General features: G+C 51.7%; 7 protein-coding genes across 7 annotated transcripts; 2 read left to right on the forward strand and 5 right to left on the reverse strand.

The window, feature by feature from the left end:
• Positions 1-361: 361 nt before the first annotated feature.
• Positions 362-5,067, reverse strand: MAA_05818 (bimD protein; the record flags this gene model as incomplete). The annotated part of the gene is made up of 3 exons (XM_007823816.1): positions 362-988; positions 1,061-4,507; positions 4,612-5,067. The coding sequence occupies 3 exons, from the start codon at positions 5,065-5,067 to the stop codon at positions 362-364; spliced, it is 4,530 nt and encodes a 1,509-aa protein (XP_007822007.1).
• Positions 5,068-7,241: 2,174 nt separating this feature from the next.
• Positions 7,242-8,737, forward strand: MAA_05817 (uncharacterized protein; the record flags this gene model as incomplete). The annotated part of the gene is made up of 3 exons (XM_007823815.2): positions 7,242-7,398; positions 7,471-7,735; positions 7,798-8,737. 3 exons carry the CDS (start codon positions 7,242-7,244, stop codon positions 8,735-8,737), a joined length of 1,362 nt encoding a protein of 453 aa, XP_007822006.2.
• A 644-nt stretch (positions 8,738-9,381) lies between these two features.
• On the reverse strand, positions 9,382-10,626 carry MAA_05816 (mRNA capping enzyme, alpha subunit; the record flags this gene model as incomplete). The annotated part of the gene is made up of 2 exons (XM_007823814.1): positions 9,382-10,375; positions 10,442-10,626. 2 exons carry the CDS (start codon positions 10,624-10,626, stop codon positions 9,382-9,384), a joined length of 1,179 nt encoding a protein of 392 aa, XP_007822005.1.
• A 704-nt stretch (positions 10,627-11,330) lies between these two features.
• On the reverse strand, positions 11,331-13,497 carry MAA_05815 (sorting nexin-41; the record flags this gene model as incomplete). The annotated part of the gene is made up of 5 exons (XM_007823813.1): positions 11,331-11,426; positions 11,486-12,616; positions 12,674-12,940; positions 13,010-13,278; positions 13,395-13,497. 5 exons carry the CDS (start codon positions 13,495-13,497, stop codon positions 11,331-11,333), a joined length of 1,866 nt encoding a protein of 621 aa, XP_007822004.1.
• Positions 13,498-16,889: 3,392 nt separating this feature from the next.
• MAA_05814 (RNA polymerase II-associated protein) lies at positions 16,890-20,488 on the forward strand (the record flags this gene model as incomplete). The annotated part of the gene is made up of 2 exons (XM_007823812.1): positions 16,890-19,487; positions 19,550-20,488. 2 exons carry the CDS (start codon positions 16,890-16,892, stop codon positions 20,486-20,488), a joined length of 3,537 nt encoding a protein of 1,178 aa, XP_007822003.1.
• Positions 20,489-21,010: 522 nt separating this feature from the next.
• On the reverse strand, positions 21,011-22,213 carry MAA_05813 (Ferredoxin reductase-type FAD-binding domain protein; the record flags this gene model as incomplete). The annotated part of the gene is made up of 4 exons (XM_007823811.1): positions 21,011-21,160; positions 21,242-21,785; positions 21,888-21,969; positions 22,048-22,213. 4 exons carry the CDS (start codon positions 22,211-22,213, stop codon positions 21,011-21,013), a joined length of 942 nt encoding a protein of 313 aa, XP_007822002.1.
• A 2,568-nt stretch (positions 22,214-24,781) lies between these two features.
• MAA_10811 (uncharacterized protein) lies at positions 24,782-25,345 on the reverse strand (the record flags this gene model as incomplete). The annotated part of the gene is made up of 2 exons (XM_011412730.1): positions 24,782-25,144; positions 25,220-25,345. The coding sequence occupies 2 exons, from the start codon at positions 25,343-25,345 to the stop codon at positions 24,782-24,784; spliced, it is 489 nt and encodes a 162-aa protein (XP_011411032.1).
• Positions 25,346-25,527: the final 182 nt, after the last annotated feature.

Here is a 25,527-nt window from a genome sequence, read left to right on the forward strand (position 1 = left end):
TTTCGAGATTCATCCACTCTCGTCCAAGGACTGTGCTGCTCCGCGTGACAGGCACTCACTCACTCCTCATCTCGGTCTGGCATGGGCTTCGGCTAACACAGTATTTGCATTTGGGCATCATGACTCCTATCGTAACACTACTTGGCCACTCCCCCCCTTCTCCCCTGAACAGAAGGTCCTCTTGTACACAAGATAAACAAACCCCTCCAACAGAGTAGCACTAACAAGCAACTGTTGCCTAGTCCTATTCTGAACAATGACAAGCGAATTCCAATTCCGCGGCCTATCCATCCGGACTGTCCACTCCTTCTGGAAAAAAAAAAGAGAAAAAAAGACGAGAAAAAAGGTGCTCAGCACCCACTCATTCGTCCACTTCCATGTCTGAATCATCCCTAGTCGCACGTCCGCCTCGACCTCTTGCTCTTGATGTACGATCTAGCTTAGCCAGGACACTAGCTTTGACAGAGGCCGAGGCTTTGCCCTTTGGTGAAGAGGCGACTTTGGAGCCTTTGCGCTTAGCCGGTGCCTCCTCCTCATGCTCCTCTTCGCCCTCACCTTCTGCCTCTTCCCCTTCCCCTTCCCCTTCCTCTTCCTCTTCCTCTTCATCAACGGACTCAGCATCATCATCATCATCGTCAGACAGCTCTGAACCCTCGTCGCTTCCACTCTCCTCTACGTCCGAGTTCTCCTCGCCATAGTCCCACTCCGCTACTCCCTCTAGCATTTCTTCCTCATCATCCTCATCAGCCCGCTCCTTGTAGTCTGATACTTTGTGGGCGCGACTACTGCGACGGCGCTCGGATGGGGCGACTTCATCCTCCTCCTTATGCTTCTTGGCCTTGGGTGCCTTCTTGGGTTTGGCACTCTTCTTCTTAGACGACGATATTTTGGAAGAATTGGCTTTCGATTTCTCCCTGATGACTGTCTTGACTTGAGTCCTTGGTCGCTTCGCTGGTGGGTCACCGTGCTCGTGGATAGACTTGCGCTTCTGATCAATTCCGTTAGTATTTCGCTAGGGCCGGGCACTTGAGTGTTACTGGGGCCTTGATGAGGCGCTCACCTTTTTGCGATCCATTGCACGAAGCAAATCATCCAACCTCTCGTCAATCTCATCAGGAATATACAACTTCTTTGCAATCTGCTGCGCCACCTCAGCAGATGGCAGAGCAGTATACAACCCTGACGGAACGCCAACCTTGTCAGGATGCGCCTGGAAGATCCAGCCCTTCCTCTCCTGATACTTGCGAATCACTGCTGAGGCGAGATCACTAAGCACGTACAGATTATCGCTAGATTTCGGGTTGATTCCGTCCTGTACCTGCTTGACCCTTTCCGTGTATCTGTAGATCAACGAAATATTGTCCTCCGTTGCAATAGCGTTGAGGTAGAACAAGAAATAGTTTGCGAAATCAACCAAGTCGTCCATCTCTGCGCTGTAGTCGGGGTGGTGCGCAAGCAACGGTATTAAGCGGCCCATAAGAGCTTCCATCACCCTTTGCTTCTTCTCCTCGTAATATCGAGCTCTAGATCGTATCCATGTCTCAACTCTGTTTTTTAGATCTGATGCGGGCTCGAATGCGACCAAGAATAAGATGGTGTGGAATCTAGGCCTAAGCTTTTCGCGAGTGAGGTAGTTTTGCAGCTTTTCCATGAAATGTCTGCGAACCTGGAGTTCACTGTCCTGTACCAGCTCTGCCATCTTGTTAAAGCTTGTAGGCTCCAATTTCTCATCGTACGCCTTGACTGTGCAGAGTTTCAACATCAACAGTCCAGCTAGTAGCCGAAGGCGCTTCTTGTGGTGCAATGGGGTGTCTTTGGTTTTGCAGAACTCGCCCTCTGTGACCACAAACGTTTTGAGAAGCTTGAACACAACTTTGACGCGGTCTTCAGCATCGGGCTCCCTTTCGGCCGCAAGAGCTTGGTTTACCAGAATTCTGAGTGAGAGGCATTTGGCTTGCAGCTCCTCGTTCATGTCCGCATCATCCACCCATGATGGATCCTTCTGTGTGGCATCTGTCCGCACTTGGCGGAGGATCTGGTTGATCGTCAAGTCACGAATAGCCTCGTCCGAGTCGGCCGTTACAGATGGTACGAGCCGTTCAAGTTGCGATATGGACGCCAGCCTGGCCAAGAAGTGCGATGAGCCATATTCCAGGCCCTTCATGATATTCCTCAACAAGTTTGTAGCTGTTACTTTGCTCTTGTCGTCACCCTTGGCCAAGAGAATATTGACGGCATATTTCGCAGCTCTGGGTGGAGACGCGTACTGGGCGTAACTCATTAGTGATTGCGTAAAACTTCGGTCATAGTTGATGTCCTTGGGATACTTCTTCGCATACGAGGAGTATGCCTTGAGAATATCAACCACCGTTGGGTCATTTATTTTCTTGTCGCTTGGGACGTGCTCAATGATTTCACGTCGCAAGTCCTCGGCATGTGCCTTGAAGATGTCTGGGTTTCGCTGTGATATGTCGTTTAGTACCAAGTGGGCAACAGCAGCAAACCCATCCTTGTCACTTTTGGAGTAATCCATGATTGTAGCAAGATGGCTTCGGTTGAACATGAGGCAACTTGATCGATAGAGCAGTGGGATGAGCGTTTCTAGGCAGACAACTGCAGGCGTCCCTTGCAGCTTGGTAATGAGCTCACTGATGGCTCGTCTGACAGTTTTGAAGTCGCTCTCAGACTCGATTGCGTATTTAACTAGCTGATAGCTTCGACGGTCGTTGAGTTTAGCAAACTTCTGCAGATCTCCGCGAACCTTTAATGGCTCTGGAAAGAATCCGCCCAACCACTGGAACGTCTTGGACAGGCTAGTCTTGACCTTGTCCTCATTCGCGTCGATGACTCCTCCATTATATGCTTCGCACTGTTGGATAAAGATACCGACGCCTTTTGCAAACTGTGGTTGGCGGGCCTGCATGGCGAAGAAGGCCTTTTGTGCGGGCACATCCAGAGACTTTAGCATGAGAAGAATCCTTTCAGCACGAATTCTGTCCTGGTCCGCAGCAGTGATGCCACCCTTACCCTGAGAGCCAGCAGCACCCTTGCCGCTTTTCCCTTTGACCAGAGGATACTTCAAGGGGACAAGACACTCGAATAAGACCCGGTCGAGTAGGACGTTGAGGTCGGGGTCATTGGCGTAGAATGCGTTGATGATGCGAGACGGCACACCGGACAGGCATGCCGTTACTGCCTCCTGACCGTCTGAGATTTCTCCTGCCCCGACCGCCCACAGCTTTCCAAGCAAGACCATGGCATCGACACGGACCGCTGGTTTTCTGTCGCGGCAGCGATCAGCCAAGCTTGCAAATATAGACCCCTCTTTCTCTACTCCGCCGGTCACGCCGAGTTTGAGAATGACGTCGCGAAAGGTGAAAAGCTCAATGGCCTTGACGGCGGCCAGACGCACCTTTTCTTCGCTGTCATTCAGTTTGTCCACCAGGCCCTTGATCAGCTCTGTTTCGTCTTCCCTACTCAAACCAATCCCTCCCGCGGAAGTAGACAGAATGTAACCGGCAGCGGTGACCCACGCAGCTCGGATTGTCCCTGCTTTGTCGTTCTTTCTGCCAACGAAGTTGCGATAGGTGGCGTGATGAGTTTGAGCAAACGATTGCGGCGAGTATGGCCTTGTCAATGCATTGGTTTCTGTGTCAATGACTGGAGGGGTACCAATTGCATCATCCATCAGGCGTAGGGGTGGATAGGCTGCAGGGTCGAGTGTGGGAGGAGCTGGCGGTCCTGCTGCACCGATGCCTGAAATCATGTCTCCAAATGCCTCCGTGGCTATGAGTCGCAGGTGAACATTGTCGGCCGACAGCTCGGCGTCGAGCTGGGGAACGACGTTTTGCAAAATGGTGGGAGCAGCTCGCCAAAGTTCTCGGATCAGCATATGAGCCTGCCGCAGGCTTTTCAAATCCGCCTCTGACGGACCGGAATGACCGTCTTCCTCATCAGACTCCTCTGCATGGCGGAAGCCATTGCTCTTGGTAGCAAATCTCGAGGCATTGAGAATGACGTCGCTAAAGTACTGGCTGACATATCGGGACATTTTATCGGCGCAGCCATTGCAGATGTTCTTGGCCATGACGTAGGCGGCAGGCTCGGTTTTATGTAACAGGGTAGCCTGTTTACCATTCTGTTCCTTGCTGCGACCACCCCCCGGTGGCGCTGCTCTGAGGAATTGGCTGATGATGGCGTCGATGACGGTCGCGGGTATGCTGCCAGGGGATTCGTCAATAACCTCCATGAGCATCTCGGTGAGGCCAATCTCGACGTCCTTGGCGACCTGTTCCTCATTGGAAGCTCTAGAGCTTGTCGACACGCCATCAAAGGTCGAGTTGAACAAGCGCAACAAGAGGTCGTCGGCACCGTGAATTTCAGAAAGGAGCAGTATACTTTTGACGTCAGACAGAGACATCAATACATATTTGTGCTGACTATTGTAGGGATTTGTAGGGTCGAAAAGGGCCGGTAAAATGTCCTTGATAAAAAGAGTAAAGATCATCTAAACAGCCACAATACACGGGTCAGTATTTTGGCGGGACATGCAGAGAGATGTAATGTAGATGGACTCATTCTATATGGATGGGACAAGAGAGAAATACCCACCTTGAGTTGATCGTCTGTGAATGGCGCTTCTGGTACAAACAGACGCAAGATATCCACCAGACAACAGGCGGTATAGGCCTTGACACCTCGATCCTTGTGCTGCAGCAGGTTGCGATGCGCCAGGCTTGTGGCGACGTGTTTAAGCGAGTCCAATTGCACGCCCCCCTGATCGAAATCGGCGAGCTCCTTGGACAGCCTCTCGAGACGATCCAGCAGCGTAGCGCTGGGGATGGGCTTTGCCGGCCGCCAGGACAGCTCCTCGTCGAACTCGAGACTGCGCTGCTCCATGTCGTCGTCTTGGTCTTGGTCGTCATCGCCAGCTGGCACATGATCCGGCTCGGCTTCGGACGCGGACGCTGGTTCCGGCTCGGGCTCTGGGATGTCGTCTTGCATGGGGTCATGCTCTTCTGCCTCAACGGGGTTGGGCTCCTTGGCCCTGGTACGGCGTCGCGCCATGTCGTGACGCGGGCAATTGCGGAAATTTGGGATGTCGATGGTTTCCAAGCAAGGAACCACAGCTCCCCAGATGTCAGATGGAGGGTGCGAGGGCGCGGGCGGGCGTAGAGATCAGGATCAGTGAGGGATCGCGTGGTCTCGACTCTCGACTCTGGTGCAGTGCGCAAGACGGGTCACGACATGGCACGGTCGGACGGGCAGAGGGCAGGGCGGGTTTGAAGGAGACGCAACCCGGGGAGCGATGAGGCGCTGGGAGTGTGCGACAGGCGATGAACAAGAGCAGGAACAGGAGAATCGGACAAGAGGACGAGAACAAAAAAAAAATCACCAGCGCTGGTGGGAGTGGCAGTGGGAGGGGATCGGGGGTGGGAATGGGAGGTCAAGCGGGAGCGCGACCAGACAGACACGCACGAGATTGGCTCACTTGGGACGATGTTGAATGTTCCATGCCCTCCATGTGGGATTGGCTGTCTGGTACGGAGTACTGGCTGGGCCGAGACGTGATGTGGACTTGCAGCAGCTCGAGCAAGTGCTGGGCCCGCTGGGGCACACGCAGCTTGGGTCCGGTTGGCGGGCCAAGGTGCTGACGTCCTCACTCTAAGTACCGACATCAATTGATGGAGCACGGAGCACGGAGTACGGAGTACGTACCAGACTTGACGCTCGACGCGCCACCGTGCTTGCTGGCTGGCACCAGCTGAGCTGTGCTGACATCAATGGAGCTGTCGGGTGCTCTCACCAGACAGCTGCTAGCTGGTCTGTGCTAGCCAGCCTCCCGCCCCTCGCGTTGGCGAGCTCACCAACCGGCTCTCAGGTACCAGACAGTTGTACTCCGTACCAATGTACCTGAGCACGAGCAAGTGGCATCGGCTGCTCCAAAAGAGGTCAAGCGCCGTCGACTTTGTACATACAGATTCCCACATCGCCACATCGTCTCGGCGTCGCATCCCAAAATGACCATCACGGCGACATAACATGCGTGCACGGCATCAGGTCACAGTTTCAATCCCACGATCCGTCAATATGGCGTGGGCTTGCCCTGTGTGACAGCTTGCCACCTGCGACCGGCCTCCCTCTCATCTCATGCCGCCGTCCGTTTTTGTGTACACACTTGAACGACGCTCACGCAACATCTCTGACCATTCAAATCCATCGTGGTCCCATGCAAACCCTCCCTCAATATAAAATGTATCCCATCTGTTGCACTTACGACCTGCATTCTCTGCGGACTTTGAAACGGCTGACACAATACCAATCCGTCATGTGCCTGACACATTGACTAGCAATGTTTGCAAAAGATGCCCAAATGGGGCTGTTGGTCATTGATTGACCTTCCATTGACCCTCCAAACCGACAATTCCGTCGGCTCCTTGTGCTGAAATTTAATCATCATCATTATGTCAATGTCATATTTGTAGCCTAAAACCAAGCTACGAGGTAGAATGAGCCCTCATACCTCTCCAAGAACAAGACATTGCCCTTGTATACACATTTATCCCTATTCCTGGCCTCATGGTGCTTAGGATTGATAGATCCCAAAGAAGCCTCGACGCCAAGTTTCCATCGATTCGTGGTAGATGTGCTTGTTTATAGCCATTATGTGATTCACAGCCTTGCCAGCTGCCCATCGCCATCCACCAGCCGTGAAGAACCGTCAATACCCAAGCTGTCAAGGCTCACATTTCTCTCACATGTCTCCGGCTCTAGATTTGGTATAATAAACACTAGATTTTCTCCTTCTGCTTGCCTACTTTCTTTTCCCCTCAACACACTCGTTCACAACGGAACCAACTTCCACGTTCGTTTCTATCGCCTCATCCCGTCTCACAAGAGACCACAGCAGCTCCCTTCTGGCTCCCAAGCATCTTCATAACCTGCAGCATCTCGCTCCTTTTCCTTTCTCGTGGGTAATCTGTGGCCCCTTCCTTTATCGTCTCCAAATGTTTGCTTTAGACGCTGCTGTATCACATAGCTCCGAGACGGAGCGAGCAAGCAAACTGTCGAGTCCAAGCCTTCGAAGCACTTCGCTCTTCAAACATACTTACACCTTTAAACACTTTAGGCCACCAATACCACTCTTTTACCAAAATCATCCTGCTTTAAACGTGAGTTTTCATTCATCATCATGATAAATTTTGCACCAGGTCAACTAACAAATGCCCATAGTGGCAGCCATGAAGGACCGCGAATTGGGAGAGTTGCCTCATCCATCCTCCCTGCCTCGGGAGGAGGAACTCCGAAGATTGACGAAGCCTCTATGGGTGCTCATGTATTGGGGTTGGGGGCTGATGTTTATGGCAGCCGTCTTCACCATTGTCACTACTCTCTTTGGTAGGATGACTTATCCCCCCATATCTGACAAGCAAATTCTTTGCAAATAAGGGATATCAGCTGATGACTCAGGTCCAATGCCATCTTCTCGCGGTCCCGAAGAACTCATCCATGCCGAATATGTTGTTTCCAAGGCAGCTCATCGGCTTGCCATCCGTGGCGACTGCAATGAAACCGCTGGCCTGTTCGAACCTGTTGTCGATGCCATGACCGCAAAAGCTCGCCGGTTTTCAGGAACCATCTCTGCATCTCAGGCAGTGACAGAAGCCTCTCAAACGACAATTGCTGCTTCCGCTGAATCCACTACTGAGTCTTCTGGTGAAAGCATCCCCGTTTCGTAAGTCGAACCCAACTCTTCGTGGTTGATTAAAACACTTCCCTAATCGATGCAACTACTAGAACTCAAACTGCTCTTTCCACCGCCAAGAACACCACTACTGAACGACATACTCTTACCAGCACCACCACCGGCACTGTAACTATAACTGTATCTCCAGTCCAGTATACCGACAATACTGAGAGCCATGATACCTGCCAGGGCGGAATCACAGAAACCGTCACCGTCACTGTGTATCCTGCCCCAGAGGTAACAGTCACTGCGGGAGCTTCTACCGTCACCAAAGACAGCACAGACGTCTCCTACACCAGCGGTCCTCCAGACGCAACTCTTTCTGGCAACCCATCAACCTACACCGCCATCCAGACAGACGTTACATACACCACTGGCCCCCCTGATGCCACTGTCTCTGAGGATCCCACAACTGTCACCAACGTCCAAACCGACGTCTCCGTCACCACAGGTCTCCCCGATGCCACCGTCTCCGGAGAAGCTTCAACTGTGACAGACGTCGAGATCACTTGGAGTTGGCCCCTGACCAGCACCTACACCTCGCCCGTCACAACCATCACCATCTCCGATCTCTGGGGCTCTGCACCGCCAGTCGACACCTCTGCAGAGTCTGGGCAGGCTAGCCTTTCCACCTTTACAACCGTCATCTTCTCCCAGGTGACCATCACACTATCCTACCCAACCCCAAGTGTTTCCTCAGAAGTCGCGGGAGAGGTGACGTCTACCTCCGGGACCGCCCCTACAAGCACCTACACCGAGTTTGTCACTGAAACCGGTGGACCGCCGGCCATCGAGACCACTACGGTCGATGTCCTGCCCCCAGCTTACACGAGCTACAACACCTCGTCCACCTCCAGCCTTGCCCCGTCCATCGTCATCATCTCTGATGGGAGCAAGCGCCCAGAGCCGACAGCCTGGGGTGGCAGCAACGGCGGCAGCAACGTCGCTTGCACAATCATGCTCATCGCCATCTTCATGTTCCTGCTGTGAGGGTGTGACTTCGGCGAGGGTGATTTTGGAACTCTTGGTTGACTACGAAAGGATAATGCGCATGTTTGGTTTTTCTCATTGTTTCTTTTTTTCTATTGTTTTCATTCTTTTTTTTTCGGATTCGATTACAGGAAAGGTTGATGTGAGATGAGGGAAAAATGACTGCTTTGCCAGGGCAACTGGCGGGAATTCGCCCTCCCTCAAGCTTGTAGGGACGTTTCCCGGGCCCTTTTCTCAAAGCTAAATTTGGAGAGTAAACCCACTTTGTTCGCCAAATCTGGATGGTTAGATAATATGGAAACTAGAGACTAACCGAGGATCAATAAATGGTACATGAGACAATCCTAAAGTAATCCGGAATTCCCCGTCCGTATCAAAGTACCAAAATTTCTCAAAGCATCAAGAATACATGTCAACTAGCTCGTTCGCTGTTGGTATGTATATTTTGTATGAAAAACAGAATAAAAGAAACTAGTACGCTCGTAGAAACATACACAGACCAAACCTGATTCTACCAAACGCCATACGATCCAACGTAAGCCAGCCCCCGTGCGCCACAAGACATATTCCTCCCCTCTCCATCGAGACACCTTTCCAGAAACCACCTGTAGCCCCAAAAAATCATCTTATACGTGACGACGTGGCTACCGGTCACGTACCTGAGTCGATCGAGCTTGTCTCGCCTTCCAACTATCTCGAATCGGGCCAGCAGCTCTATACAAATCTTTCTCTGAGACACGATCGTTGATGCTCTCTAGGACACTGACAACTGTGCTCTTGTGATTCGCTTCATGCTTGTCATCTCTGAAACGAAGCAGTCGCCAACGCCCTTGATCATCCTGATTACACTCGATGATGCGTTCGTTCAGTGGATCGTTCAGACTCTTTAGAATCTCCCATTCCTCCTCGGTCAAGTACAGGTCGTCAAAGAGCTCGTATTTATCACCACTGTCGCCCAGAAAGATCAGAAGCTCCGACTTTGGGACGCTGTCATAGTCGATAAACGGCTCTGTGATGCCCTCTTTTCTCTCCCATTCATCCGGCTCGACTAGGGGAAACGTCAGTTTGAGCCGGAAATCAATCGTGTTTTCCTCTGGAGGCTTCCACTTAAGGATGTGAGGGTCCGTGCCGTGTTTGTACGCCGTATTGCGACATGTGAATATCAGCCCATCATTGCCGTGCTTTAGGCTTGGAAGGACCTGCTTGAACATCATCTCAATTCCGTAAGCCAGCTGGAACGGCTTCATCTCGACAAAGAATGGCTGAAATCTCAGCTCATCGGGGTACTCCTTGAAGAGCTTTTTGTAGGGTGTATACAGCCTCTCCTTGAAGTATGCCAGTCGTTTATCGAGGGTTCTGTCCATAAGCTTGTTCCCATCCATGACGAGGCAGTCAAACACGAGGAAGCGCGGTTCTTTCTTTCCATTGGGGAGGCTGTCCCAGACGAGTTCGCCATCTACGAGGGTGTCTCGATGGAAAGCTTGCGTGTTGTTTTCAAGTGGGAAATGTAGGTTTCTGTTGGTGATGAACCAGTAATCGTTTTTGCGGTCTACGAGGTAGTGCGCTTCGCGGGCTTCTTCATCTGAGGTGGAGTAGAGCAAGTATCGAATGCCGTCTGATTTTTCGCAGACATAGTAGCTAGATCATCGAAGTTAGTGCATGCGATCGAATGGTCTATGGCCCTTTGGATGGCAGGGATCGCACTCTTGTTTTTGAAGTTCGTCGAGATGCTGTCTCGCGAAACTAACAGGCTGAGCCCCAGGAAACCCCGTCTGGTGCCTACCCAGCAGTTCGGCCACTTCCTTTCTCATAGAGTAAAGAAGAGGTCCTGAAGCTTTCACACCAGGTTCCGCTATCGATTGGATCGGCCCATCAGGCGGCTGCTCCATGGTTGCTGATGTTCGTGTGGTTGGCGCAAAAGGTGGTGTGTGGCTTTGTTGAGGGATAGTTGGCCAAGAGGTGCCAAATGACAACCTAAGCAGCGCGGCAGAGTCAATTGCTTCGATCACGTAAGCAAAAAATGATTCAAGTAAGGTTTGTGAACTGTCCCATGACGCTGCATAGAAATATGCACTCTGCCGATAGCTGTGCTCACCATGTAGAGATAGAGTGAGGAGGGAGTTCTGTTTGTGGTCGCGTCTGTGAACCTTGGGGGTGAGTGCTTGGCTCGTGAGCTTATCGATAAGCACCAGCTGTTGTTTGGAACCTTGAAAGAGCAACCGAAAGAAAGAGCATGTTTACTAATCGCCAAATATGCTCTAGAATACCATGAAATATGTTACATGTTGAGCATTGCGCGACGTGCGGGTGCAGGTGATTGAAATGAAGAATGCTTTGTCCCCGGAAAATGCAGGAACATACATAATTGAATGCATCAACCTTGCGTCACCTTTCCACATATTAAGCGTCTATTTCGCTAAGCTACTCAGAAAATATGTTATCGGCTAGATACCTAGGTAGGTACCTAGATAGGTAATCATTGAATGACGTGAATTTACATCTACATTAAACTCCTCTGCTTCTACCTCAGAAGGAGTCGGCTGTGCCAGAGCGGTTACTACCTTCCATTTCAATGTGTAGGGGCCAAGAGCAGCTAATTTTCGTCTATCTTGTCAACTTCTGCTCGTGCCTCTTCCCATTGTTGTTTACTTTTCTTAGCCCATTCGATTTGGCTCTTTGCATAGGCAAGCTGATGGGTGAAGGTTAGCATTTGATGCATACGTAATTTTTAACACGATTTGCACATACCATGTATCGCTTGAGATCATCTTCCTTATCTCTCTGGAATCTCTTAAGGTCTTGCAATACACTAGCGCTGGCCTCCTTAACATCCAGTTCTGAAGCTACTTGAGCCTGCTCTAGTTGACCAATCGATTCTCGGGTTTTACCAATAGTATCGCGTCGCGTCCGCTCAGGATCTACATCTGCAACGCCCTGTATAGCGTGGCGGAGAGGACCGAAGATTTTGTTTGTAATGGAGTTGCTGCTAGGCGCCTTCTTATGGGACACACTAGCACTTCGCTCGGGAAGGCCCTGACTGGCGGATGGCGTTGATGAGGAGAAATCCCCATGGGTCGGAGGAAAATCTGAGTCGATAGATTCGGTGTCGTCTTGTCCCGTATCGCGCCTATGCTGAGACGACGGCTCCTTTAGGCTCGTTGATCGTTTAGGCGGAGGAGATAATTGCTGGCTGCTGGACAGGTATTGTTCAATCCGCCTCGCTTCCGCTTCACTTTGTTCCAGCTGCTCCAACAGTCCCTTTTTCTTAGCCAGTTCTTCTGTCGTGAGATCTTGCTGCACTCTTTTCAGTACTCTGTATCTGAGCACGCTCTTGACGACACCCGCAAATTGGGCATTTTCTCTCATTGGCTCAGCAAAGCTTGCGCCAAGTGACCCGGCTAATTCTTCAGTGGCAATATACGACAAGTCAGCCGCCTGGCCGACTCGCTCAATAGCCGGACCTAGCGAGGGAGCCTGCTCCGACAACGCAAATGCATTGTAACGCGAACCTAGCTCGCAAAGATCTGCCGCAAGGGATGAAAGATGTGAAAGGGTCCGACGATTGACTTTCTCCATGGGTCCCATGAGAAGCTGCTCGAGTTCCTTGATAGAGGCCTCGTAGGATATGAAGTAAGGATCTAGGTCGTGCTCGCTCTGCGTAGTAGAATCTGGAGGGAAACGGCCTATGACATGTGTCCCAGTCTGGGGTACTGAGGGATTGATGTCATAGGTAGTTCCGGCTGTTGTCTTGAGCTTAGCTGAGGTGGAAGGGACAGGGAGGAAATTATGTGCCGGGGTTGGGTTCGCTGTATCCAACGGCGGAGCCTTAAGAATGGCCTTGGGAATGGAAGCCACTGGATGTGAGTGTAGAACCTCGCTCTGTGGGATGAGATTAGTTACATCGAGGCAGATGCGGGAGTATTGAGCACTTCATACCCAGCTAGCATTGGGGTCGAGAAACCTCCACCAAACACCGTCGTCACGGATTGCTTCCATACGGCGACAGCGGTTCAAGAAGACTGCTAACATTCGCTTTCGAAGGTCGATTATTTGCTGATCCTGCTTGGCGCTGGTTGGTTTGGCGGCGTAGTCTGCCATGGTGTGCTTTTCAGGAATTGGTGGGATAATGAGAGTGGGGTGCAGCCGAGTAAGAGCGTCTCTCAGTGACGCGAATTCGGAGTAACGTCGTCTAACTTCTAGATCCTGTGATTTTTTTATTCATGTCAGTCTAACTCTAGGTTCAGTCCGTAGCTTGCTACAACGCAGTCGTACCCCGGTTCGGATAGTGTAGACTATGTATCGGCCTCCGCTTTCCAGACTCTTCCCAGCATCAGTGATTAAGATGGGCATGTTTGGGTTTTCGTAAAGGATTTGTTCGATGCGGCTTGTATAGCCCCCAGGCTTTCTCTTCTGAACGGGCTCGTCTTGAGGCGCCCCATGGTCATGACTCTCGTGCCGGGGGACGGCAGTCGCTTGGCTAAACATTGGCTCATCGTCCTCGCTGCCAGATGTCGGAGTTCGGGGAGCGTCGAAGGATCGGTCTAAGGTAAATTTGGTAAGCAAGAATGTAGGAAAATGCGCGATATGCATCGGCGATGCTTGTCGAGAGGGCCATGAAATTGTCGTCCCAAGTTGGAACAAGCTCGGTTGTACTTACAGTCTCGAGAGGATGGCGACGTTGGATTTATGGACGATGACGTCTGTGAGTCGCGGCGGTCGAAGCTGGTCCCATATGGGTTGTTATCCTCGTCATTCCACATGATGACTATGCTCCGATGCAATTTCTGTGTTGAGGCAGCAGGTGAGGCAGTAGGGCACTCGAGAAGGCGGCGCGGTCGAATGGTGACAAGCTGCAAACTGCAGCAAGTAGGAAGGAGCTCCGAGCAAGTGAACCGGCAGTCGCGGGGAACTCTACACGGTGGGTACGGCGCAGTTGGTGGAGCGAGGCTGGGAGGGCTGGCTAGTGCTTGCAAAACGTGTTACAGCGTCTCGCCATTCTTTGGATACAAATCCAGGGCTGAAGCAAAAGAACAGGACCAACGCGATGGAGATGATGGAGATGATGAGGCGCAGTTTGAGGGCAGCGTGGGGTGTCTGGAATTCGGACCAGTTGACTCGTCACTACCGGATCTGGGTGCGCCAGCTCTGGAAGTTCAGAGCTGGCAAAAGAGGTACAACGGATCAACTTGGGGTAGGAGGAGATTGAACACCAGCTGTTCTACAACGTGAATATGGAGAACAAAGTATATACATGTACCTGCCTTCCAGAGAGGCGCCTTCTTGTGCGGCGCCTGTTTTGAGGACAGCACAGTTGTCACAAGACAGGCCTTCAATTATCACAGGCTGATATTTGGGAGTCAAGGCAGGTAGTATATTTGAATAACAATCTTGACAAGCCGTCTTTTTGTAGCTAATGAAGTAGTACGTGACAGTCAACAAAGCACCCCTTGGTATCTTGGGGAGAGAGGTAAGGGCGCAGGTACCACGTACTCCAAGGTACTTCAATGCTCAAACAGTGATGACGAAGGTCGTGCACGGACCACAATCGTCACCACCAAGCAGTACCTCGTAGGTAAGAAGCTCCGTGCCTGGCAACCGGCACACATCTTCATCAATCGACAATTCGAGTGAGAACCACCACACCACTTGCTCGACTGAGGGCTACAGTCGCCTCTTTGACAGCATAATACTTTGATGAATAGTTTTCAAGGTTAACAGTCACGCTAACCGTGTAGTCTGTGGTATTCTGGGCCGCCCCAGGGCTTAAAAATGGAAAAATAAGACAAACTATACCGTCTTCACTTTTGGTCTGGCATGCTTCAATGAGGTGCTATTCCTACCCTCGTCAGGCTGCCTCAATATTTACTCAACCGTTTCTTCTCAGCAAGCCTACGTATACAGCCGCCCGTCCCTGATGTTAGCCGCTTAATACGGGCTGTTATTCTCCATCCCGTACGACGAATACCATGTCTCTCGTAGCGTCAAAACCTCATGACAGAAACGCGGAAAAACACGCCCAATGTGGCATACTCTCTACTCATTGACAGCGTCCAATGCCTGGTTTTGCGCTTGAGAAGACGAGGATGCCGCATGGTCGTGACATGGATGACCTGCGTCGTCCTTGGCTTTACCTCGTCCTGTTTATATAAAAATTTCGCATCAGTATTCCTAGCAACCTGCTCGCCGAATCACCAAGAACGTACCTGGCTGACCATCGTACGAAGACGCGGGGCTTATTATTTGAAAATCATCGCTGTATACTGTTGCTGCGTTTGATCTGATAGATGCCGCTTCCGCATTTCCTGAACCACGGTCCTGCTTCTTCTCTTTTCCATGTCGGTTATGTTTCTTCGTTTTTCTTCTTGTGCTGAAACTTTGAGTTGAATTATTGATGCCTCTTCTGGATGCGGATTGGCGATGGCGAGCACTGACTGGGCTCGCATCACCTGAATCTGTTTGGATTGTTGATGCCCTTCCCACCGGAACCCGTAGTATCTGATGCAATCGACGACGCCAACCTGGAGACTTTGAATGGACCATATCTACTGTAAAGGGTCCTCTTGTCTGGTGGCCTGGTTGTTGTGTTTGCGGAGCTACCCCCCCAGCCAATGTAGTCTGCCAGTATCTAGCTGCATGCTGGCTTGGGCAGCGTTGATATGTGGACGGCACCAAAGGCATGCCGTGATACAAGACGAGAGGCGGCATGTAAGGTTGAGCCAGCGGAGGCAGGAAATTGGGCGCTTGGTCATCGGCCATCGCTTGCCATGCCATGAGTTGGTTTGGTGCTGTCGACATCTGAGGTGAGGTGCTTGACGCGAGTCCATGACTGCCACTATAAGCATTTTTATATTTTGAATATTCTTTTGCTTGCCTTTTCTTTTTAGCCACACAAGCACGGCCCAACAAGTACATGTAGACCAGCGAGATGACGAGAAATAGAACGATTGCACTGAAGATAACCCCAAACCGTTGGGCAGTTGTTAGGCATTGCCATCCTGTGCACCCTGCGCTGCGTGATAGGAGGGAATGTGGTGTTGCCGGCGTATTTGGATAACGCATTTTAATGTTAGGGGACTGGCAAGAAAGAGTTTGTGTGATTATAGTCCTTTGGCTGGGGTTGCCAAGTTGAGAGTCACATATAAGGTGAGCAAGTCACGCCCAAAAAAATTGATCTGAGCGGCTGGCCGGCAATTGATTCACTGCCTTTGCTTCGGCCCCCGGAACGTAGATTTTACTACCATCATTCATCATCCATCACTCGTGGTTCGTCATCATCCTGTTCACCTTCGCATTAATAAAGCATCACCTGGCCCTCAAACTGGGTGAAAAGAAGACAACAGTACGTGAGAGACTGGTGTTACAAAGCGTTGGAGGAGCTAGGCATAATACTTCGATTTTTGAACAACCCGTATGCTCCAACTTGATATTCTGCATTGCAACGATGACTGTCTGCTGCGCTTGCCATCTTTTCTGCCTTGTCAGCGGCTCTACCAGAACCCCCCACCCCACGACTGGGAGACTGTTGATGCGCATGAATAAGGATAACGTCAGGCAGAAATACAACTGACTAAATAAATATCTTCGAGCTCATCAGCCGGCTCTTCGGCTTCCATTGCCTCAACCAAGGTGAGCGCTGTGATGGGACGCCTTGCTAATGGAAGATGAACCGAGAGGTCGGAGACCATCACGGGGACTTGAGACTGGACACTCGACAGCCATCGGGGGACAGTTATACCGGCCACAATCATATGGTAACCTTGCCAGTCTCTCCCATGCCTCAGTTCTCAACATTGAAAATACAGCAATAGTCCACAGGGTCAAGTTGCGAACCGCATTTATCTGACTGGGGTGGTCGTGCACGGGCCACATTTTTTTTGAGCGCCACTTCTTTGTGCGGATTGCCATTCTCATCTCCTCCAGCCAGCCAAGTGACAGACAACCTATCTCGCGAGGTCATTTCTTTCTTGTCGCCAGCTATTGGCATTCAGTATCGGAGTTTTCTGGCTATGATTTCTGACTACTAAGGTGACTGATGGTCTGCGCATCTCATTCTGCCGAGACGCGCAACTAGCTGGCCGGGGACGCGTTTGTGCCTACTTCCTCCCTCCCATCCTCGTCCTCTCATCGGATATCTTCAGCGACCCTAGCCAAGATGGCAGCCATGGCCAATGGAACGGCGAATGGCGTGACAAACGGCGATCAACTGGTTAGGCCTGTCAGCACTCGATTTTCTGACATCCCTTCCGCAATCGATATTCCAGTTCAAGGAGATCAGGAAGATGAAGCTGTCGAAATTGATCTCGAAGACCTCTTGGACGACCCTACCGAACTTTGCACCCTATTCGAGAACGAAAGAGCCGCTAAAACCTACTGGATGACGGTTGCGCTCGCGTATGCAAAGCAGAAAAAGATTGACCATGCCATTGAAATGCTTATCCGTGGCAGCGGCGCCATCCAAAGCAGCAACCCACGCGATAAGGTCAGCATGATTTGCTGCTTGTGCTGGATGTATCTATGGAAGAGTCGCGAAGCACCACGTGTTGCGCCAGACGGGGTGCGAGTTTCCGAAGCGAAGACGAAAGAATATTATCTCCAGCTGGCCACTTCATCACTGAACGACGCTGCCCGACTGAACCCCTCGTTTCCGCCCATTTTCCTTGCCCGTGGCGTCCTATTGCTCTTGCGAGCATCGTTGCAGGCCCCCTCAAAGACGGCCGGAGGAATCGGGTCTGAGAAGAATGAATTGCTGAAGACGGCAGTCAAATCTTTTGATGATGCGCTTCGAGTATCCCAAGGCAAGAATATGCTTGCTCTCATGGGCAAGGCAAGAGCCTACTTCTCTATGCACAAGTATCCCGATGCTTTGGCAACATACCAGGATGTTCTTCACAAGATGCCTGATTTGGTAGACCCTGATCCCCGAATCGGCATTGGGTGCTGCTTCTGGCAACTGGGATTCAAGGAGGACGCCAAGGTGGCATGGGAGCGAAGCTTAGAAATCAATCCCGATTCTAAAATTGCCAACATCTTGCTCGGTCTCTTCTACCTCGACGCCAGCGGTCATGTGCCAGTTAACAGCGATGATTTCTTAAAACTATACAGAAAAGCAATGACGGAGTATACGCAGAAGTCATTCAAGTTGGATAAGGAGGTCCCTATCACTTGTTCTACCTTTGCTGGATACTTTCTGTCAAGAAAGGCATGGGAGAATGCAGACAAATTGGCGCACAAGGCCATCCAGTACACGGATGTCAACGCCATTGCCAGTGATGGTTGGTACCTGCTCGCCAGAAAAGCCCATTACAATGACGATGCGGAAAAAGCTAGCGACTATTACCGTCGTGCCGATGATGCACGCGGAGGTGCGGACACAGGGTACCTACCAGCCAAGTTTGGTGTTGCTCAATTGTCTGTCCTGAAGAACGATCTCGGGGAAGCCAAGCTTCGTCTGGAGAAGATGATTCAGCAATCGAAGAACCACGAAGCGATGATCTTGCTGGGAACACTTTACGCTGAAGAAATCTTTGCAGGTCAGAAGAGTGATAGCAAAGAAGACAAGTCTGCTGAGATGAAGAAGGCCATCACACTCCTAGAGAGTGTTCGGAATGCCTGGAAGGACCCCAAGCGGACGATTGCCCCGGATGCCTCCGTGTTATTGAACCTGGCGCGGTTATACGAACTGGATCAACCCGAGAAGGCGCTGCAGTGTCTCCAGCAGGTCGAGCAGCTTGAATTAGACCAGATACCAAAATCAGAGCGACCTACAGATGCAGAGAATGAAGCAGCGGCACAAGTGGAAATGAGAAAGTTCCTTCCACCCCAGCTTCTTAACAACATTGGCTGCTTTCATTCTCAAGCTGAGAAGCACGAGCTGGCTAGCGAGATGTTTGAAGCCGCCCTAAGTGCATGTATGAGAATTGGCGAAAAGGAACCCGGTATGGATACGGACGCATTGGTTTCGAGCATCAGCTTCAACCTCGGCAGAAGCTACGAGTCTAGGGGATTAACGGATAAGGCAATGGAGGTTTACGAAGGCCTGCTGGCCCGCCACGATGATTACACGGATGCTCGCACCAGATTGGCGTATATCAAACTGCGAAAGAACCCTAATAAGGAAGGCCCAGATGCAGTCGCCAAGTTGTACCAGGAGAACACTAGTGACTTAGAAGTTCGAGCTCTGTACGGTTGGTACCTCGGCAAGGTGCACTCCAGAAAACGACCAGCCAACATCGTGGAAGACCCTGAATTCCGCCATTACAAGCACACCTTGCAGAACTACGACAAGCATGACCGGTATGCTCTCATTGGCATGGGTAACCTGTATTTACTGCAAGCCAGAGAAATGCGGCGTGAGACGGAGTCTGATAAGCAGAAGCGAAGTGTTATTTATGGCAAGGCCGTAGAGTTCTTTGAGAAGGCGCTCTCACTAGACCCTAAGAACGCCTATGCTGCTCAGGGTGTTGCCATTGCTTTGGTGGAAGACAAAAAGGACTACAAGAGCGCTCTCACAATCTTCAATAAGGTTCGAGAGACAGTGAGAGAGCCTCACGTGTATGTCAATCTGGGCCATGTCTTTGCGGAACTGAGACAATACTCTAAAGCAATTGAGAATTACGAAATTGCTCTCACTAAGGACGGAAAAGCCAACGATCCGGTCATTTTGTCATGTCTAGGTCGTACATGGCTGAACAGAGGCCGCTCAGAGAGGGACATTGACGCCTACGGCAAGGCCCTCGAGTGCGCGCAACAGGTAAGCAGAAAAAACATCAACAAACGCAATCTTAGCTCTTCCACTAATGGCATTCAATCTAGGCTCTCGAGGTTGCACCGGACCAAGTGCACTACAAGTTCAACGTAGCTTTTGTGCAAATCCAACTCGTCACTACGATTCAAAACTTGCCCGAGAACAGAAGAACTGCCGAGCAACTTGAGACAGCTGCCGCGGGTCTCGAGTCTGCCATCGAATCACTAGACGCAATTGCCACACTCCCTCAAACTCCCTACCCCAAACACGACATTGAACAACGTGCCAACATGGCCCGCAACACACTCCGGAAGCAGCTCGAACGAGCCATTGCAAAACAAAAGGAATGGGAGGAGAAGAATAAAGAGAAGATCCAAGCTGCCAAGGAGCAACGTGAGGCTGAGCTCAAGCGCCGCGAGGAGCAACGCCAAGAAATCCTCGAAAAGGAGCGAGAGCGTCAAGAAAAGATCCGCAAGGAGCGAGAGGCCATCGCCATCCGAGATCGAGCCCTCGCCGAACAACGCGCCGAGGAGGAACGCCAGAAGCAGGAACTTGAAATGACCACTGACGCGGAGACGGGTGAAAAGGTGAAGAGGAAGAGCAAGGCGGCAGGGCGCACCGGTGAAGGGAGACCCAAGAAGACACCCAAGAAGAAGAAGGCAGCCCGTGACGAGGACGATTCAGAGGAGGAGTCGCATACCAAGAAACGGAGGCGTCTCACGAAGAAGGAGTCGTCGAAATTCAAGTCTGCAGAGATTGTTGTTGATAGCGACGACGAGCATGAAGATGATGACGATGCCCTGGAACGAGCGGAGAGGGAAATGGAGCGCGATGGAATGCCCGCGTCAGACGACGACGACGATCTCGCAGCTGATAAGATGGACGTCGATGAGGATGACGCGCCTGCTCGTAGCGGTGCTGAGGACGAAGGCGAAGATACCGCTGCTCGACAGGCTAAGCGTTCGAGAAGAGGGCGAATAGTGGAGGAGAGCGACGAGGAGGAATAGGATCTTCCTCATTCATGCAAAGGTTCATGTGTATTAGAATATGTGATTTTGTATTCATTGACGGGAAGAAAGGGGGAGTATCTCTGGGACAAAAATGGTACAGTAGTGCCAGGTAGATTTTTCTCTATACGGCAATGCACACAGAAGCAAGAGACACAAATCTCTTGAATCCAAGTTTCAATTCATGTATGACTTTAGCATCGTAGTAACGCTCTCCCACATCCCACATAGATACACAGCACTTCTTGGACAAGTACTCGCCGCCATCCAGCACTCCGCCACGATTGCAGTGCACCCCTAGTTGGGAAGCACTGCAGATTCCCTCAACTCCCTACTCCCCCACCCCCTTCCCTTAACTCTACATCATGGGATATAGATGTTTCAAAGATTTCACAACAGTTCTAGCTACAGCAAGTCTATCGTATTGGAAATAGAAAGGAGCAGGCAAGAATCAAGCATAAGAAATAAAAGGGGCGATTCTTATTTGAAAACAAGTTGCTCAGGAGGCCTTTGCGACTTGCTTTAGAAAGCAAAGACCTGGTCCTCGAGCTTGCTGACGGGACGGGCCTTCTTGTATCCCAGGCTCTCGGTGGTCTTCTTCAGGCCGCTAACCATGGGGGGAGGACCGCAGAGGAGAATCTTGACGTCGTCGGCGGGCTTAGGGAGCCATTTCTAATGATGAAGAGTTAGTTAGTACCATGAGCGTAACACGCGCCGGCATGCCGAATGCACGTGGAGCAAAATTATACGCACGGTAATCATGTCACCGGTGACGTAGCCGACACCACCGGTCCAGCCCTCAGGAGGGTTGTCCAGGACGTAGTGGATGCGAATGCCGCTGTCCTCCTTTACCAGGGCGTCAAGGTCCTCTCTCAGGAGAATGTCCTGGGGCGTCACGTTGGCAAAGATCAGGTCGACCTGAGTCTTGTCGCCGTCGGCGCGGCCACGAATAATAGCACGGATGATCTGGAGCATAGGGGTGATTCCGGTGCCGCCAGCAATCATGCCGAAGTGGCGGACCATGTTGGGTGTGTAGACGAAGGCACCCTTGGGCCCACGGACGCGAATGGCCTGGCCAACCACCAGGGAAGCCATGTGCTTGGAGATATTACCCTGGGGATAGGACTTGATCAAGAGATCAAAGTATCCGGGCTGGTGGTCGCCGGAGATTGGGGTGTATGAGCGCACAATCTCCTTGGTTGTGCCATCTTGCTGCTTGAGAGGGGCGCCGATCGAGATGTGCTGACCGATGGGTAGGCCGAGAATAGACTTGGACGAAGGGAGCTTGAAGCGGTAGCTGCAAAGATGAGAAGCAATGGATGTTAGTTTCGTGGACTGTTGATGAGGACCATATGGCCAGTGGGGTGGGAAGCAAAAATGGCGAGACGATGGTGCTTACATGGCGACATTGTGAGAGATGACGGTCTTCTCCTGAAGCTCAAACTCCTGGAAGACATCTGGCTTGAGAACCTTCTTGATCTCTGCAGATGGGAGAGTCAGTCACACGCACGCATTGACCAGAGACTTTTTGTTGAGGAGGCATGCATATGTCCACTCACGGAAGTTCCAGAAGTTGTAGGCGCCCAGCACCAGGGCCAGAGCAGCCGAGTACGGAACCCATTCCCTCTTGACAATCAGGGTCCCCGCGACGAGAAGGACGGCCGGGACATAGACATAGTCGATGTAGTGGCGCGACAGCAACGAGTCCTTGGTGTTGGAAGCCATGGTGCGTGGTCAATCTAAAGTTCTGTAGTTTGGAGTTCCCCACCAAACAGCGATGGCCTGATTTGTGTGATGTTAGACGGCGAGTGATTCAACAAGGGGGGAAAGAGCCACAGCAAAGCAAAATCCAAAGGGGGGGGCGCAAAGGAACCGCGGCCGCCAGTCTTGATAGTGCTGCTTGGCTCTGCAGCAATTGGGCTTGCGGGGGAGAAAAGCAAGAAGAATATGACTATCAATGGGGACGCAACAGCACTCACGAGTTCAAATCTGCAGACTGAGATGATTACCCATCAGGTTGTGATGGCACTCGCGCGAAATTCGGAGATTCCACCAAGGCCGTTGGCTGGGACGACAGGGCGGGCGGGACGCGGTGAATTTTTGCCGAACCTCGTCAGGATGACTGGAGCCCGATCCTCGGCAGAGAGCCATTGAGAGCAGCAGGCCTGGGAATACACTGGTGCCATTGCCACCAGCACATTCAGGTACCTGGGCCTCTGGAGGGTGCGCCCTGTGGCTTCCGTAATGGGGCAGCCGACGGCGCTCTAAGCCGTCAACTCTCGAGTGCCCCGAAGCTCGGAACCTGATGGTCCAGTTCCGATCAGTTGACCGGACTAGACAGAGAGACACGTGCGATGCCAGCCCACAACGTTCATGCTGCTGTGGTTGGTGTATGGGTGACTGTGGCTGTATGTGTCCGCTGTATTGTGGCTGGATCCCGGTCATCCGGGGTAACAAAGATCCGACACCTGGATCAAACAGACGTCATCTTGTCCTGCGGTTTGTTTTTAACCGTCTGGCCCTGTGACGGAAACAGTGGGTATGACTGCTCCGCGCTCCGTATCTTTGCAAGTGGATTACGGACGGATGCAGCCAGCTTGCGCCAACAGCGACATATAATCCATCACGAGTAACTAGATCCCGTCCCGTCGAAATACTAGTACACAGGACTGAGGTCTAGGCTGGGTCCAGTGCAACAGCATTTGTTCTTGTGTGGCCGCGTACCAACAATCATGGGTTTGCGCGGCCGATAAATGCCAGCCATCATGTTGCAACTTGAACCAGAGGCTGAAAGCTTCTTCACGAGCTAGGCGGAGTAACGGATATCAGCATCTGCCATCTCATCCGAGCCATCCGTACCATCTGTGCCATTGGCTCGTCCCTTGACGAGGACTGACGTGGATCTGATGTTAAAACGACGATGAAGCTATTTTCCCATCATCCAAAGCCTCTATTTTCACACATGGCTTTCATGTACCCCGTATTGACAGATGCGAGGTTGAGAAGCTGCCCACCTCTTTGGCTGCAAGACGCATTACCCCAGCCTGACCTCAAGCCCACACACACGACTCGTATTAAATCTGTCAGACGTCCCTATCTGCCTGTGACGCGCATGCTGCTGAAGACCAGTATCGCGTTTATACGGGTTCTGCGCCCCCATCGGGAAAGCCGCATCACGTCACAGAATATCTGCCAATATCCTGCTCGTTCGGGTTATTGGGTGGATAAGGACGTAGATAACCCTCGTAGCATGCGATTGACGCTGTGACCATTCAGTAGCCGGTCCATTTGCCAAGGGCCAGATGAACTAACCATCACGAAGCGCATTTGCAATGTATAATAGTACCTTTGCCAAGACACCAACGAGCCCCCAGGGTGGTATTTTCTACTTTGGCCTCAGTTCACGTTTTGGAATGGGCGAAATGACCGGTACGGTTATGTGAAGTGGTCCTGAACAGCCGGGGGAAAATAAAGAAGAAAAAAACCTGTAGTATGGCCCGAAACACCAGCCAGGAGCTGAAGTCCTGCGATATACTTTTGGCATCATCGGACCTATGACCTCTAACCTGGCGGTCCCCTGCCCAGGAGTACTGCTCGGCATGTATGGTTCCTGGATAGTCGGCACGGCCATGGCCAAGCCTCACTGGCAGGTGCGTCACGACTCGCGTACTAAGTTAAGAAGCCATGCATGTATTGTGTTGTCTTGAAAAGCATACTGCACGGGGCGTCCTTTGTACAGAACAATTGAGCTGATACACACGTGTGGTGTTTCCGAGCTCTGGGGGTAAAACCTTCGCACCTGGTCGATTGTGGCGAGAGGCTCAGATTAGGGTTTGTCCCTTTGTCTCGTAACAGCAATGGTCCTGTGCTGGTCACGGACTTGTTCCAGGCAAGGCGCGGCCGGACGGTTTGACGGTCTCCTGGAATCTATTGTATACAGAGCGGTCAGTGAGGCAATTGGACTTGACGGACAGAAATACAACTTGATTTACTCCGTACAGAGTAGTATCATGGTTCTCTTCTTTATCCACAGTCTGTATGCACCTTGGTGGGCAGGGCATGGGCTTCAACAAGCCATCTCTGCGTATGGCATTCCCATCCACGGCGCCTGGTCGGGATGGGCATCATGATTGGTCCGGCGCTGCCATGCAAGGCTAAGCACAACTCGAGGCAGGTTTGAGAGAGAAAGAGAGCACTTGAGGGAGACTCGAGGGCCATGGAGGCTTCGGGTTTGGTCGCGGCCCGCTAATGACGCTCGCCGGGTCCACACAAGGTCAAGGGCCCATGTTTTGTTTAGCTTCCGTGAGAAGACGCCGGAAAAAGATGGCCCAGTACTCCGTAGTCGCCAAGTCGCTGCGGACATGCTGCCTGCTCGTCGATGGCAAATGGGTCATGGGCATCACGATCCCTGTCGAGCTGCTGTTGTCGAGCTGCTTGGCTTGGCCGCGCCCACTTTTCTTTCAATCCTGACCTTGCGCACCGTCCCATCCCATCCTCAATCTCCATCGCAGAAGCCACTGCAACACCCTTGTCCATGACGTGACGCTTGGTCGACTCCGTGTAATACATGCCCATATAATCGCTAGCAATTATTAGTGTTTGTCGACGAGACTCGGGTGAGGCTGGGCAAGGACGCCAGCTGTCAGCTTGTTGTAGCTGTTGGTGTCAATGTTCCATCTGGCTGGGCCTCAAAAGACTCCAGACTCCTGGAACCCCAAGGCTTGAATGAACCCCAGAGCCGGCTCCAAACAAGACTGGCCCTTGACCTGGTCCAAAAATATCGTATTCTCCCCTTTGCCATGCCATGCCGTCCTGTCCTGTGACGCATGCTGCTTGACGTCTGACGACACCCCCCATTTTTGTTCTCGAGTTTCTGACGGTGGTGTCGACCTGGACTGCACACCAGACAGACCCTTTGTCCGTCCTCTTTCGTTTTCTCAACAACAAGCACCAGCGGTGCAAAGAAACAAGAAACGAGCGATTGAGCCTCAACACGGCCTGTGTCCGTTTTAGGATCAACTTGGCCATATAACCAAGCT

This window comes from Metarhizium robertsii, assembly GCF_000187425.2.
Source record: "Metarhizium robertsii ARSEF 23 chromosome Unknown MAA_Scf_2, whole genome shotgun sequence".
Lineage (NCBI taxonomy): Eukaryota > Fungi > Ascomycota > Sordariomycetes > Hypocreales > Clavicipitaceae > Metarhizium > Metarhizium robertsii.